The following is a 15,628-nucleotide window of genomic DNA, read 5'->3' as shown; positions in this document are numbered from 1 at the left end:
CTTCTCACAATTGAAGTTGTCAGGGATGCTTTTACAAGTTAAAGGAGCAGAAGCAGGCCATTAGGCCCATCAAGTCTGTTCCATGACTCTACAGTAAGTTGAATTATGCTCACACCTAGTTCCAATTTCCAGCCATTTCCCCATATCCCTTGGTACCCTTTCTAATGCTTTGTGCGGCAGTGAGTTGCACAGATTCACAACCCTCTGACTAAAGAAGTCCTTCCTCCTTTCTGATCTAATTGGATAACTTCTAATTTTAAGACTATGACCCCTTATCCTCGATTCACCCATCAAGGGAGTCATCTTATCCACTCTATCAAAACCTTTCAATATTCAAATTGTCACTATGAGATCCCCCTTATTCTCCTGTACTCCAACGAATACAACCCAAGAGCTGTCAAATGCTCCCCATATGCCAGCCCCTGCATTCCAGGAATCATCCTAGTAAATCTCCTCTTCACCCTCTCCAGAAACATCACATCTTTTATAAGATAGGGGGCCCAAAACTGTACACAGTACTGTAGATGAGGTCTCACCAGAGCCCCATAGAGTCTCATTAACACCTCTCTACTCTTATATACTATACCTCTTGAAATGAATGCTAGCATAGCATTAGCCTTCTTCACTACCAATCCCACCTGCTGCTTTACTACTATCCTCACAGCAGAAATTATACATTTCCAAGGACTTCAATGTTATGCAAAATGTAAAGAATATAAGACATAGGAGGTTTAAGTTGTTTAGATTTAAGACTGTATTTTTGGATTAATACATCACTTTCCAATTCTACGCAAAATTCTATCATAATAATGCTAATTTGTGTCCTATACACCTCTCTCCTATAGGGATGTGAGACCTGGACTCTGTACTGACGTCACATCAAACAATTGGTTTCATCCTTGACAAGACCATGTCTCCAACCTGGAGGCCTTGGATCATGTGAAGTCCACCAGCATTGAATCCCTGATCATCAGAGCCCAGATGCAGTGGGTGGGACAAGTCATCAGAATGGTCGACCTCCATATGCCGAGCCAGCTGCTCTATGGTGAACTGGTGACCGGAAGAGGACCTCAAGGTCATCCATGCAAGCACTATAAAGATGCTGTGAAGGAAACTCTATGCTACTGTGACATCTAGCCAAGAGAACTAGAAGCTATGGCTGCTGACAGAACCCACTGGTGAGCCTTGTGCTATGAAGGCACTGCCAAAAACTGATGGAAAACCATGAACAGCGTCTCAAAGCAGCAGCCAAAGTTATTACAACAACGGACTTCCAGTGCCCCCAGACTGGGACTGCAAAGTGACCTTCGTGTCCACAGATGAACTGCACAACATGTCTTCTTCGATTCAAAGGACTACTAATATATACTTCTCTAATTTATTAATTTATTCCATGCCTAATACTTACAATTACTATTTAGTAGGTTTCAATAGCTACCAATGGGTTTTCATTTTGCTCTTTGGTGCTTCTTTACATCATACAAACTAATTCTAATTCGACATTATGATCTTCTGAACCAAGATTTATTTTAGGCACTCAATCATTCCCTATCTATTTTGGCCTTTTTGCCTGCCCTTCCTGAATGCAGAATATACTTGAACATTCAGCTCTCAGCTTTGGTTACCCTATGCCTATGGTCAAGTTTCCACAATGGCAATTAAATTGTACCTATTTACTTTTGTTTGTGCCTTTTATTCATCTCATTGTTGCCAATGCTGCATGTATCTCAAAGAGGTCAGAGCAATATTGGCCTACCAAGTCTGCAGTGACCACCAAACATCCAAATTCATTGATCAATCATAACTCTCAAACTCATACCATCTTATTCTTCCCACATTCATATCAGTTACCCCCAGATTCTCCAACTTGCTAACACAAGGGGCCATTTACATTGGTCAATTAACTTACTGCACATCTTAGGAATGCGTAAAGAACCAGTGCACTGAAGGAGAATTCCATGCAATCACTGAGAGACCATGCAAACTCCACAAAGACAGCAGAGGTCAGCACTGAACCAAGGCCACTAGAGTTTGAGGGAGCAGCCAGCTCTATTAGATGTGCCACTGTGCAGTCCCAATATGACATCTTTAATTTGGCCATTTTCACAACTTTCTGTTCTTTGACACCATTTGCCACACATTTTATTCATTTTCTAACTTCTGATTCCAAATTTGTCTTCTTCTTGAATTCCCTTTAAGATTCCTGATCATCTGCTGAGCTAACAAATTCCTTTAACAATATTGGTCTTGTTTCTGCTGAGGTGTAAATCTGTTCAAGCCTCACAACTCTAAATCCCTCACTTCAGCATCTCTCCAGCACACAATTAATTACTTTATTCTCTCTTCCTGCATTTGTTATGACACTGAACTGGGAGCAATCCTGAAATTATTACCTTTTATGCACTGCTTTTTAATTTCTTTCCTGGTTCCCTTGAATCTGCTTGAAGGACCTCATCCCTTTATCTACCGTGCTTTGATATCAAATTGGGGCACAAAATCTGGTTCTTCACCACTTCTTTTAGGATGCTCTGCCCTTGATGGTGGCACCAGGCAGGCAACATACGCCATGGAGTCCCATCTATGGCCACAGAACTTTCAAATGAACAAAACCTGCAATCATAATTGCACTTCCACAACAAAACTATTCTATTCATTATTTTCATATAAAACTAACCAAGAATTGAGAAACAATTGCATTATTGGATGAAATCCCAATATTAAGTTGCTTTGCATGCCAAACCAAGTTTATACAATGTACCATGGCACCAGAGAGGAAGAAGAACACCCATTGTCAAAATTTATCCCTAAATGGACAGAAAAATAAATTAACAAGAAGCAAAAATGACAAATGCTAGAAACTTCAGCAAATAATGGCTTGCAAGAGGAGCGGGTCACAATACATTCATGGGTAGAGATAGTCAGTTAAAATTTCAGGTCGGGATCCTTTATTGAGTTGAAAGTCAGAAGAGGTGGTATAAGTATACCAAGGGAGAAAGAAGCTGGGGGGGAGGGGGTTAAGAAATTATTGGGTTTGTACAGAAGGTGGGACAGGTGGAGAGACAGGTAGAAGAGACAACATTGAGGAGAGTGTGGGGAATCAGAGAAGAAAGATGAAGGCACAAAAGAGATTGAAACATTAAAAATAGGTTAGCTGATCATTATCACTCTGAGATACAAAGAGCTTGCTGTGCAAAATTTGCCTTCCATCTTTTCAATGAGAGTGACCATGCCATAAAAGTATGACTTTTTAAAAAAAGATACAGCACAGTAACAGGCTTTTTCTTACCCATAACCCCTCACCGCCCATATACACCCATGTGACTAATTAATCTATGTCTTTGGAATGTGAGAGGAAACCAGAGCATCCGGAGGGAACCCATGCAGACATGGGGAGAATATACTAACTTCTCACAGACTGGATTCAGACCTGGGTTGCTGGCTCTATAAAAGTGTTGTGCTATTACACTAACCATATCACCCTTTGTAGTACGTCAAATGCTTTCAGACATCCCGAGTCTGGGAAAGGTGCTATACAATGTAATGTTTTGTCCCCATTTTGTTCACAAATCTAACAGAGTTCCATTTCATTCTTTTAAAGTATCTCAAATCATCAAAAATGTACATAATTCTCTCAGCAGACTTAACTATGTAACTTTTAAAAACATTCTAAAAATATTTTCATTTTGTGTGACATTAAAAATGTCATTCAAAATCCATAAATTCTTCACAGGGTACACTTTGTTTGCTGTTACTGTGACTGCATTATTAGTTCAGCCCCTAGCTATTCTGCTCAGAAAATGAATTCCAAGGCTTCTGAAACATCCAACTTTGTTTTACATGAACTTCAGTTGCAAGCTGTCTACCATTATTCATTATGATATAGAACCTATAATTAAGGGTTATTTATAAAGGGTCAATGAAAGTACAAAATGCCGTTGTCAAATTTGAAGTTAGCACTTAGTTTATAGTTTTAATGAAAATATGTGATTTATCTGTTTGGATTAAATTTAAAACCAGTAATACACATAATAAATAGACAATGAATTTATGCAAACATTTATTAATATATTTGTGAATTATTTAAAGCATTTATTTTTTGTGTTCAAATTAATCCAAGCATTTATTTTCATAGGATTGTTTTGTATTTTAATTGTTTCAGTGTAACTTCCAGCAAGTTCATGCAGAAGAAAGCAGTTTATTGGAAAGTTTATTTAGAAATTTGCCATTAAAATCAAACTTGCTGCTAAGTGATATCGAGACAACTTATTCATAACTTATTATGTTTAAGTATGTGGTGAATGTGTAACTAGTCCTGTTATTGTTAAGCACCAAATATTCTATTTTTAATGGGGATTTAAAAAGCAGAATAGACCGAAGAAACAAACTAATTAAATTGATAACTAGCATGACTCTCAGATCACTGGAAAGCATTAATTCCATGAAGAGACAGCCCTCACTTCCATTTTTGTACTAGAAATTGCTATCCTAGCTTTCTCAAGATGAGTATTTCATAATTGTTTAAGCAAAATCAATTTTAAAAAGAGCTGCACTTGTCACAATACTCACCTTACATTCTCTCCACCACATTTGACGTCGCAACTGCTTTGCTCTATTACTGAAAACCGTGGCATTATCAGATAAGCTTTCTGCAAAAGCAAAATTAAAACATCAAGGACAGAATATGCAAGTCTACAAATCAATTTAAACTTGATCTTTCAAATCTGAATTGTAATTTATTTTATGAGTTACACAATCATTCCTTCACTACAAAAAAAAAGGGTGAAAGGGAAAATGGAACTGTGGGCTAGTTTACAGGAACGTAATACACATCAGTTATCTATCTGCAGTTTCTGGTGAGCTTTCTTTTCTTAAATTGTTAAAAATGTTTTACTACAAAATATTGTCATTTTAAAGTATACAGTACTGTTACACACTTAACAAAAATCCACTAGAACAATGATTCTCAACCTTTTTTTAAACCTGCAGACTGCCTTCTGTTCTTACTTTGGCACCATGTTGGGCTCCTAGCATGCATGGCCAAGGACTACCAATAACTAACCTGCACACCACCACTGGTCTGGGGAAGTTAAGAAATACTGCACTAGAATGAAGTGCACCTGGAGTAACACCTGCAACAGACAGGACAAGTAGGATCTCATCTCACCTACTTGATTTATCCATTCACTCAGATATCCCCAGAGGCTCCATCACCTGCAGTTATCAACACCAAGAATCCACATGGAATCTTTGGAATTGAAAAGACCAAAGGCAAAATTACACTACTCATTGACACTTCAATTCTGAACCAAGCAGAATATTTTCATCAGTATCAACTTCATATCAGGAAGAATTTATGATATATTCTTCCCTGTTGTTAAACACCATTTATGTTTGGTTCATTCATTTTCACATACAGTGTTCATCAGCTCTGCAGCTGACCACCCAATTGGAGTATTAAATCCCAACCCCTCTCTCACTCAATTTCTCTCATAAATTGCATCTCTACGAATTGAGCCTCAAAGAGCCAAACCGAACTAGAAAGCCAAGACTGTCTCTCCTGTTTGCATAGCTGATCGTCACACAGGGTAGCCCCAAGGTTACCACTAATAACTTTAAAGTCATAGATGACAACACTGGCTACAGTTCTCACTTAATGTAACCAAGCTTAAATGCAAGCTGCATTGATATATTAATGTTGAAAGTAAGAACCATCCATCTCTACTGCAGAACATTCCAAAATGCTTTCCAACAAAGGAAACATCTTTTGGAGGGATAGTCAATGTTGTAATTAAGAAATATGGCACTTATTTGTAAGCATCAAGTTACCGCAAACAGCTTTGTTACATCACCTTTCGTAACGTGAATGCAGGCAAGTATCAGCTAGGGTACCAGGGATATCTTCTTTCATCCTTTACAGAATAGCACCATGGGATCTTTTGTGTCCATCAAAGACAAAAGATGGGATGCTTTGGCAAAGCCCACTTTCTCACTGCTAAATATTAAATGAGTCAGGACAGGCTTTAGTTCGCTGAACCTCCCAGAACCATAGAAACCATGCAGCACAGTAAACAGCCCTTCAGCCCTTCTCATCTGTGCCACAATATTATTCTGCCTAGTCCTACTGACCTGAACCCAATCCACTTCCATTCATTCCCCCTCCCACCCATGTTTCTTTCTCAAATGTTAAAATTGACCCTGCATTCACCACTACAGCTGGCACCTCATTCCATACTCCTACCACTCTATATAAAGTAATTCCCCTAAACATCTCCCCTTTCACCCATCATAATTTTGTATACCTCCATCAAATCACCAATCATTCTTCTACATTCCAGGGAATGAAGTCAAAACCTGTTTAACCTTTTTCTTTAATTTAATTCCTCAAGTCTTGGCAGCATCTTAGTAAATCTTCTCTGCACTCTTTCAATTTTATGACCAAAACTGCACCAAAAGCCCAAAATAGACCTCACCAATTATAAAACATTACCACAACATCACAACTCCTATACTCAATTCTTTGATTTGTGAAGACCAATATGCCAAAAGCTATCTTAATGACCCGAGCTTTCTGTGATGCCATTTATAGGAAATTATATAACTGTATTTCCCAGATGCCAATGTTCTACCATTCCTACCCTTTACCATGCATGTTCTACCTTGGTTTGTCCTTCCAAAATGCAACACTTCACACTTGTGTGCATTAAATTCCATCTGCCATTTTTTCAGCTGGTCCACATTGCTCTGCGAGCTTTGAAAGCCTTCCTTGCTGTCCACAACCCCTCCAATCTTAGTGTCATCTACATACTTTCTGATTCAATTTACCACATTATCATCCAGATCTTTGATAATAGATGACAAACAATAATGGTCCCAGCAGTGACCCTTGAGGCACACTACTAATCACAGGTCTCCAGTCAGAAAGACAATCATCTACTTCCACTCTTCAGTTTCTCCCAGCAAGTTAATGTCTCATCCATTTCTACCATGAATACTGAACTAACCTCCCATGTGGGACCTGAGACTAACCTCCCATGTGGGACCTGGTCAAAGTCCTTACTAAAGTACATGTAAACAACACTCACAGCCTTTCCCTCATTAACTTTCCAGGTAACCTCCTCAAAAAACTTTGTAAAATTTGTTAAAACCACCTGCAATGCACAAAGCCACAATGACCATCCCTAATCAGTCCATGACTACCCAAATACTTGGATATCTGATCTCTTAGAACACCTTCCAATAACTTACCTACTACTAACATCAGGTTCAGCAGCCTATAATAATTTCCTGGGTTATTTTTGGAGCCTTTTTAAACAGTAGAACAATATGCTCCACCCTCCAATTTTCTGGCACCTCAACTGTGGCTAAGGATGTTTTTAAATATATCTGCAGGGCACCTGCAATTTCTGTACTAGCCTCCCTTAAGATTCAAGGGTATACCTTGTCAGGCCCTGGGGATTTATCAACCTTTATTCAAGTACCTCCTCCTCTTTAATCTGTATAGGGTCCATGACCTTCCTACAGTAAAATCCCAGTATCCAGCACCTATGGCGATTGGTAGATGCTGGAAAAGTTGCTTGAGATTGAATGTTGCGTCATTGGAAAACTAACCACTAGGGGGTGTAGATTTTACACTTTTCTATTTTTTACCTATTTATTTTCTCAATTTTTTTTGCCGGTTGCTTGACTTCCAGGTAATGGGGATTCTACTGTATTTGTTTGCTTTACCTCCCTGGACTCTGTGCCATTTTCCTGAGTAAACACATATACAAAAAAAACATTTAAGATCTCTTCCATCACTTCTGGTTCTGTACAAAGCTGACCACTCTGATCTTCAAGAGGACCAATTTTGTCCCTCACTATCCTTTTGCTCTTAATATACCTATATAAACCCTTAGGATTTTCCTTCGTATTGTCTGTTAAGCAATATTTTTAAAAAGATTTCATATAATTATACAAGTTTCAAAAAAACAAATTAAAATTACATACATGATGGTAGTCACCCAAACCCCCTCCCAACCACCCTCCCTCAGAACAGTTAATATATAAAATATAGCTATATAAACAGAAAAAAGAAGAAAATACATTTTTAGGATTGCACAGAGATATGTCATCTAACATATTAATTAGAATTCTTCATTATAATTCAGAGGAAAGTCTCCCAAGTTTAGAGGCATAGAGAGGATGCTATTACAAATTAAATCCTAATATTTAGGTATACGGGCACCAAATTTGCAAAAGACATTTATTTCTCAAGCTACATGTAATTTTTTACAAAGGAATACAAATTTGAATTTCTGCATGACATCTTGACCTACTTAAAAATATATCTGATTTCCAAGTGACTGCAATACATTTCCCTGCCACTACTAACACTAGTTTATCAAATTCCAGTTGGTATCTTGATAGTTTTAATTTGAGTCTTGTTCCTTCAATGTTTCCTAATAAAAATAAATCAGGACTTTGCGGAAAAACAATTACTGTAACCTGTACCAAAACATTTTGTAAATCTGCCCAAAAGGGCCTTACATTAGGACAAGACCAAGTTTTTTTTTGTCACTATTTGATTTAAATACTCCATACATGTAGTAACTACAATTATTATAATACAACAGATTTCAGAAAAGAAAACAAATTGATACATACATATTGGCTTTTCAGCCCACCCCAAAACCCTTCCCTCCCACCCAAAAGAGAAAAATATATACAAATTGAAAAAGTAAGTAAAAATATAAGGAAAATAAAATGGAAAAAGTAACAAAGAGTCTTGGTTTGCCAAGAGAAATGTTGTGCAGTTCTAACATAAACATACAGGGGAGGATTCTGCAGGGCTAGAGAGATAAAAAGGATGTCACTACAAATTTAATCCCATTATTTAAGTGTACAGGCACCAGATTTGTAAAAACATAGAATATTTATTCCTTAGATTGTAAGTAATTTTTTCCAAAGGGATACAATTTTGAATTTCAGCGGGCCACCTTGGCAATGTTAAAGATGTATCCAATTTCCAAGTCATTGCAATACATTTTCTCGCAACTGCTAATGATAATTTAACAAATTTCAAATGATAAATTGATCATTTCAATTTAGGAGTTGTACTTTCAATGTTTTCTAATAAAAGCAGATCAGGATTTAACAGAAAAAACAACTTTTATAATTTGTTGTAAAAAATTACTTATGGACACTGTAAGGTAAAAACATCATGAGATGGGACCGGAGAAGGAGTCACCCAGTACTAAGGAGTAACAGAATGCAGATGTGACCTTGTACACTCAAGATAAGCTTGGCACTAACAAGCTGATGAGCAGCAGACTAACAGTGAAGGGTAGCAACAGCTTATTCATTGGACAGTGTCTTCTTCTTTGGCTTGGCTTCGCGGACGAAGATTTATGGAGGGGGTAAATGTCCACGTCAGCTGCAGGCTCGTTTGTGGCTGACAAGTCCGAAGCGGGACAGGCAGACACGGTTGCAGCGGTTGCAAGAGAAAATTGGTTTGTTGGGGTTGGGTGTTGGGTTTTTCCTCCTTTGCCTTTTGACAGTGAGGTGGGCTCTGCGGTCTTCTTCAAAGGTGATTGCTGCCCGCCGAACTGTGAGGCGCCAAGATGCACGGTTTGAGGCGATATCAGCAACTGCATTAGACAGTGTCTTTTTCTCTTCTTTGGCTTGGCTTCGCGGACGAAGATTTATGGAGGGGGTAAAAAGTCCACGTCAGCTGCAGGCTCGTTTGTGGCTGACAAGTCCGATGCGGGACAGGCAGACACGATTGCAGCGGTTGCAGGGGAAAATTGGTTGGTTGGGGTTGGGTGTTGGGTTTTTCCTCCTTTGCCTTTTGTCAGTGACAGTGTAATGGTATGATAATTTACTAAGTGCGTGTCCTGGGGTATAAAAAAAACACGACTTGCTGATATCGTTAGAATGCGCCTTCTCCAACTAACACTGTTAGTTGTAAGTGTTACAATCCGGTAATAAAGAACCTTGATTTCCACTCAGTCTGGTGTCTGATTCACTCATTCTTGAACAAAGCAGACCTAACAACACCCAAAAGGGTCTCACATTTGGTCTCACACTAAAACACTGATCTGATAAATCTGATATCATTCTATTAATCTTCTGTGGTGTAAGATATAATTGATGTAAAAAATTTGTATTAAACTAATCTAAACTTTATATTAATAGTATTAGTGATAGAATCTGTACAGAAATTTTCCAAAATTTGTTGATCTATTGTAATGTTCAAATCTGTTTCCCCTCTCTGCCTAGATCAATTCAATCCTAATTTAGGAGTGCCTACTTGTAATAATGAACATATCAAACAAATATATTTTTATTGACATTCCCACTCCTAATAAGAAGTTCTACCTCAATACAATTGAGCAAAAACATTGTTGGTCCTAATTTATCTCTTGAATGAAAATAACAAAAAAAGAGTTATTATGTGGTATATCATATTTGTTCCTCAATTGTTCAAATAACATTAATTGTCCTCTTTCATAGCAGGACAATTTCTACATTAACAATCCCTTTACGATACCATATATTTAAGAACTGATCATCTCTTAAATAAAACTAAAAGAGGATTAGCCAATGGCAATTTAGGTGATACAGAACCTCCACCAATATCTTGATTAATTTTATTCTGAACGTTGAGTAAATGCTTCAATAGTGGTGTGTCTTTATCAGCAACCAACAATTTTGATTCCTACTTACATATAAATTCTTCTGATTTCTTTTCTCCAATTTTGTTCTGATCTATATTAACCCATGCCAGTTTTACACTTTCAAAGAAAGGGGTAAGGAGTCGCATCTGTGCCACTCGATAATAATTCTTCAAATTAGGAATCTGTAATCCTCCTAATTCATATTTTCACATTAATCTCTCTATTGAAACTCTTGCCATTTTACCTTTCCAAAGAAATGCCTTTATTTATTTAATTCTTGAAAACATTTTTGAGGTATCAATATTGGTAATGTCTGAAAAATATATGGTATCCTTGGAAATATATTCATCTTTATACAATTCACCTTTCCATCTAAAGTTATAGGTAAATTTATCCATTTTTAAAAATATCCCTCAATCTTTTAAAGTAAAGACAAATAATTCAATTTATATAAATTCTTCAAATTTCTTATCCATACCTATTCCTAAATATTTGATAACGTCCTTTGGCCATTTAAACTGCATATCTCTGTGACACTGGGTATAGTCTCTTCTCTCTTTGGCTTGGCTTCGCGGACGAAGATTTATGGAGGGGTAATGTCCACGTCAGCTGCAGGCTCATTTGTGGCTGACAAGTCCGATGTGGGACAGGCAGACATGGTTGCAGCGGTTGCAAGAGAAAATTGGTTTGTTGGGGTTGGGTGTTGGGTTTTTCCTCCTTTGCCTTTTGACAGTGAGGTGGGCTCTGCGGTCTTCTTCAAAGGTGATTGCTGCCCGCCGAACTGTGAGGCGCCAAGATGCACGGTTTGAGGCGATATCAGCCCACTGGCGATGGTCAATGTGGCAGGCACCAAGAGCTTTCTTTAGGCAGTCCTTGTACCTCTTCTTTGGTGCACCTCTGTCTCGGTGGCCAGTGGAGAGCTCGCCATATAGCACGATCTTGGGAAGGCGATGGTCCTCCATTCTGGAGATGTGACCTACCCAGCGCAGTTGGATCTTCAGCAGCGTGGCTTCGATGCTGTCAGCCTCTGCCATCTCGAGTACTTCGATGTTGGAGATGAAGTCGCTCCAATGAATGTTGAGGATGGAGCGGAGACAACGCTGGTGGAAGCGTTCTAGGAGCCGTAGGTGATGCCGGTAAAGGACCCCTGATTCGGAGCCGAACAGGAGTGTGGGTATGACAATGGCTCTGTATACGCTAATCTTTGTGAGGTTTTTTAGTTGGTTGTTTTTCCAAACTCTTTTGTGTAGTCTTCCAAAGGCGCTATTTGCCTTGGCGAGTCTGTTGTCTATCTCGTTGTCAATCCTTGCATCCGATGAAATGGTGTCAACCACATCAATTCTGTTACTGAACACAACTGACGTCCTCCAAACAATGTTTGAGAATCTAAATTTTAAAGTAGTAACCAAAATATTATAGCAGAGGACATTATATGTTTTGATAATTCAGCAAGGGTATAGTCACCTACTAATCAAAGACATAATTTCACTTTTATCCCAATTTATTTTATAACCTGAACTTTCCCATATTCTTCCAGTTGAGCATACAATCTTCATAAAGATGACTCAGGTTCAGTCAAATATATTAAAACATCATCTTCAAATAAACTGATTTTATGTTCCTTTTGACCTACCCTAAAACTCTTAATTTGTAAATCTGAGCTAATCAACTGGGGAAGCAGTTCTTTTGCTAAAACAAATAAAGCTGGTGACAAGGGACATCCTTTTCTACTTGACCTATTAGATTAAATGCCATAGACACCTGTTCATTTGTTACTACTTTAGCTTTAAAACTATTATATAATGCTTTAAACAAATTTAAAAATTCAATCCAAATCCAAACTTTTTCTAAAACTGTAATTTATTTTTCAATTGATCTACTTCTTTCATATAGTCCTTTTTAAATTTTGGATGTAAAACCTATAATTTGCTCTCACAAAATATGCTTTTAAAGCATCCCATGTAATAAATTTATTATTTATCAAATTCAAATGTTTTAAATCACAAAATATTCTAATATGATTTCAAACAAAATCACAAAAATCTTTCCTTTTCAACAGAGAATTTAATCTCCACCTATATATCGACTTCTCTTTATCAGGCACTTACATAGTTATTAACAAAGGCAAATGATCAGATAAAATCCTCAGCTTATAATTTGCTTCAAGAATCCTAGCCTGTATTTGAGCTGAAAATAAAAATAAATCAATTCTAGAAGAAGAATCAAACCTACAAGAATAAAATGAATAATCTTTCTCTCCAGGATGAATTCTTCTCCATACATCAATGACAAGACCAAGTTGAATGCAAGAAAGTTCCTACATCTTTACCACACCTGATAAATATGATTTCAATCTATTCAATTTCTTTGGTGTAAGACATAACTGATACAGGTACATGATCCTTTATCCGGAACCGTTGGAGGTCAGTGTGTTCTGAATTTTGGATTTTTCCAGATTTCGGAAAGCCCACCCTAATTTTGCTGCTGTATCCATCCCCACCCCCTTCCAGTCCCTCGGCCGTACCCCCCCCCACCGACCGCCGGTCCCTCAGCCGTCCCCCCCCCGACCGCCGGTCCCTCGGCCGTCCCCCCCCCTGACCGCCGGTCCCTCAGCCACCCCCCCAACCACTGGTCCCCACTTGCCGGATTTTGGAGCTTTCCAGGTTTTAGATGTCCAGATAAAGGATCATGTACCTGTACAAGAAATTGTATTGAACTAATCTATATCTTATGCTAATAGTATTAGTCATACAATCCCTATGGAATCTGGCTGCTCACCCTCTTAAGAATGCTGTGAACTCGATCTGAGATATCCCAGATCCTGGCATTTAGAAGGCAACATACCATCCAGGATTCTCAATCTTTTCCAGAGAACTTCTTATCTGGGCCCCTCACTATTGAATCCCCTATCATTACAGCTCAGCTCTGTTCCTCCCTTTCTTAGAACTGTTTGCATTATTGGAGAAAATTAAATGTAGGGTACTTCTTTGTAGTTGAGATTGAATCCTACAAGGAGATTAGAATAGATGGGCAAAAGCAAAGTTGATGATGTAGTTTTTTTTTAAGAAGCACCTTATGGGAGTACCTTCAGGGAGCAAGAAAGGCAGAGATTCAAGCCGCAGTCTGAACCTTGGAGCCTTGAAGGTAAAACACTGAGGTCTCTTGGAGATAGCAAACACCAGGTTCTAAGCACAAATGATGTTTGTTAGCAATTCATTTCCAACAGAAACATATAAAATAGGAGCGAGAAGGCCATTGAGCTCTTCAAGCTTGCTCCACCATTCAGTACAATGGTGGCTTATCATAAATCTTCAGTACTTTATTCTTGCTTTCTCTCCATACCCCTTGATCTCATTAGCCATAAGGGCCATATCCAACTCTCTTATGAATATATCTAATGAATTGGCTTTAACAACTTTTCATGTTCATAACTCTGAGTGAAAAAGTTTCTCTTCATCACAGTCCTAAATGGCTTATCCTTTATCCTTAGACTGTGACCCTTTATTGTGAAATCAAAGAAATGCTGGTTAGTAAATTTTAAGAATATTCACATGGAACTTGATTTAATCCTTGGTAAAGAGAATTTGTGCTGCATTGGCAAGATGCACAAGACTGAATAGTCTATTGTAAATACCATATTTGATGGCAGACAAGACCTACTTTTTTTAAATTAAAAGATGGCTCAAAAATATCCTCCGGGTATCATATGAAAAGTTTAAATGAGGGTGATGATGGTGAGTAACACCAACAGTGATCATCGTTGCTGCATGGCTATTAGCATCACTGCTATCTATCGTTCAGGGCTGTTGGGGGAAGAGTGGGCTAGTGGGATCAATGTGGGGGTTGGTGGCGGGCTGTCGGGAGACTCTCCTAGTGGCCCGCTGTTGGTTCCCACAATGGTCCCACCACCCCGCTCCTGCCGAGAGAGACTGAGACAGTGGGACCAATGTGAGGACCAACAATGGGCCGCCAGGCGAGAGCAGGCAGTGGGACCAGTATGGGGACCAACAGCAGGTTGCCAGGAGAGAGTAGGCAGTGGGACCAGCGGGAGTACCAACAGTGGGCCACTGGGAGAGAGCAGGCAGTGAGAGCAGTGCAGGGACCAATAGTGGCAGTTTTTTTTTATAAAATGTTTTCTGTTATAGATAAGCTGCTTTTGTTATCTCGTAAATTACAGCAGTATTATTATTCAAAAGATTTTTCCTGTTGTCCTAATTGCATGTTTTTTCCAAGTTTTTTTTCTGATCTACAGTAGCTACATATTTCAATAACATTAAATGCTTACCTGTAAATACAGTAAAATATATTTCTTAATATTCCCTCCTGAAATGGTCGGCAGTGGGGGGGGGGGGTCTTATATGCCATCCATACAGTAACCAGGAAGTTCTTGAGCTTGTAGGCAAATGCCCTGCATTTTGCACCAGGTAAGGGAACATTGTACTTTTATGATTAACAGTTGATTCATTTTCAGATCCAGAAATGGTGACAGGTTTTGATTTAAGCCCAACACCTTGATGAGCAAAAAATAGAAGCTACAGACAGTAATCTGGGCCAGAGGGCAATGGTGTCAAACATGAAAGTCTGCAGATACTGTGATTGTACTAAAAACACAAAAATTCTGGAGAAACTCAGTTGGTCTTACAGGGTGCATAAGAGGTAAAGATATATAGCCAATATTTCAGGCCTGAGCTCTTCTTCAAAGTATGAACAATTAGTAGGCAGGCAGCCAAATAAAAGAGCTTGGGAAAAGGGAAGAATGGGCTGGGGAGGAGCATTAATCATATAATGGGACATGAATAAGAGGCTAGGAGAAGAAAGATGAAAATTGATTGGGGAAGGGGGCAGCTCAGTGAATGTAGATCTAGATGAAAGGAGACAGAGAAAAAGTGGGGGGGAGGGGAGAAAGGAGAGGGGGAGAGAGAGAGAAAAAGCAAACTGTAGGAAAGGAGAAATATGGATAGGGGAAGGCAAAA

General features: G+C 38.6%; 1 protein-coding gene and 1 long non-coding RNA gene across 4 annotated transcripts in view; one reads left to right on the top strand and one right to left on the bottom strand.

The window, feature by feature from the left end:
• LOC138763494 (uncharacterized) overlaps nt 1–1,840 on the top strand; it is a 39,929-nt gene extending 38,089 nt beyond the window's left edge. Inside the window, exon 4 of the long non-coding RNA XR_011357613.1 lies at nt 846–1,840. This is a non-coding gene — a long non-coding RNA (uncharacterized lncRNA). The remainder of the gene's footprint in view (nt 1–845) is intronic.
• Nucleotides 1–15,628, bottom strand: part of vamp4 (vesicle-associated membrane protein 4) — a 108,718-nt gene that overhangs the window by 13,049 nt on the left and 80,041 nt on the right. For 2 of the 3 annotated variants that reach the window (XR_011357611.1, XM_069937744.1), the window contains exon 6: nt 4,567–4,646. Coding sequence is in view for 2 of the 3 variants with exons in the window: in XM_069937744.1 (XP_069793845.1) it covers nt 4,567–4,646 (80 nt within the window). In the remaining variant the exon portion in view is untranslated. Of the gene's footprint in view, nt 1–4,562; nt 4,647–7,647; nt 7,750–15,628 lie in introns of those variants that run through there. The other variant, XM_069937745.1, reaches the window with a different exon arrangement.

The sequence above is a fragment of the Narcine bancroftii genome, chromosome 5 (genome assembly GCF_036971445.1).
Source record: "Narcine bancroftii isolate sNarBan1 chromosome 5, sNarBan1.hap1, whole genome shotgun sequence".
NCBI lineage: Eukaryota > Metazoa > Chordata > Chondrichthyes > Torpediniformes > Narcinidae > Narcine > Narcine bancroftii.
This window is presented reverse-complemented; position numbering and strand designations above follow the sequence as displayed.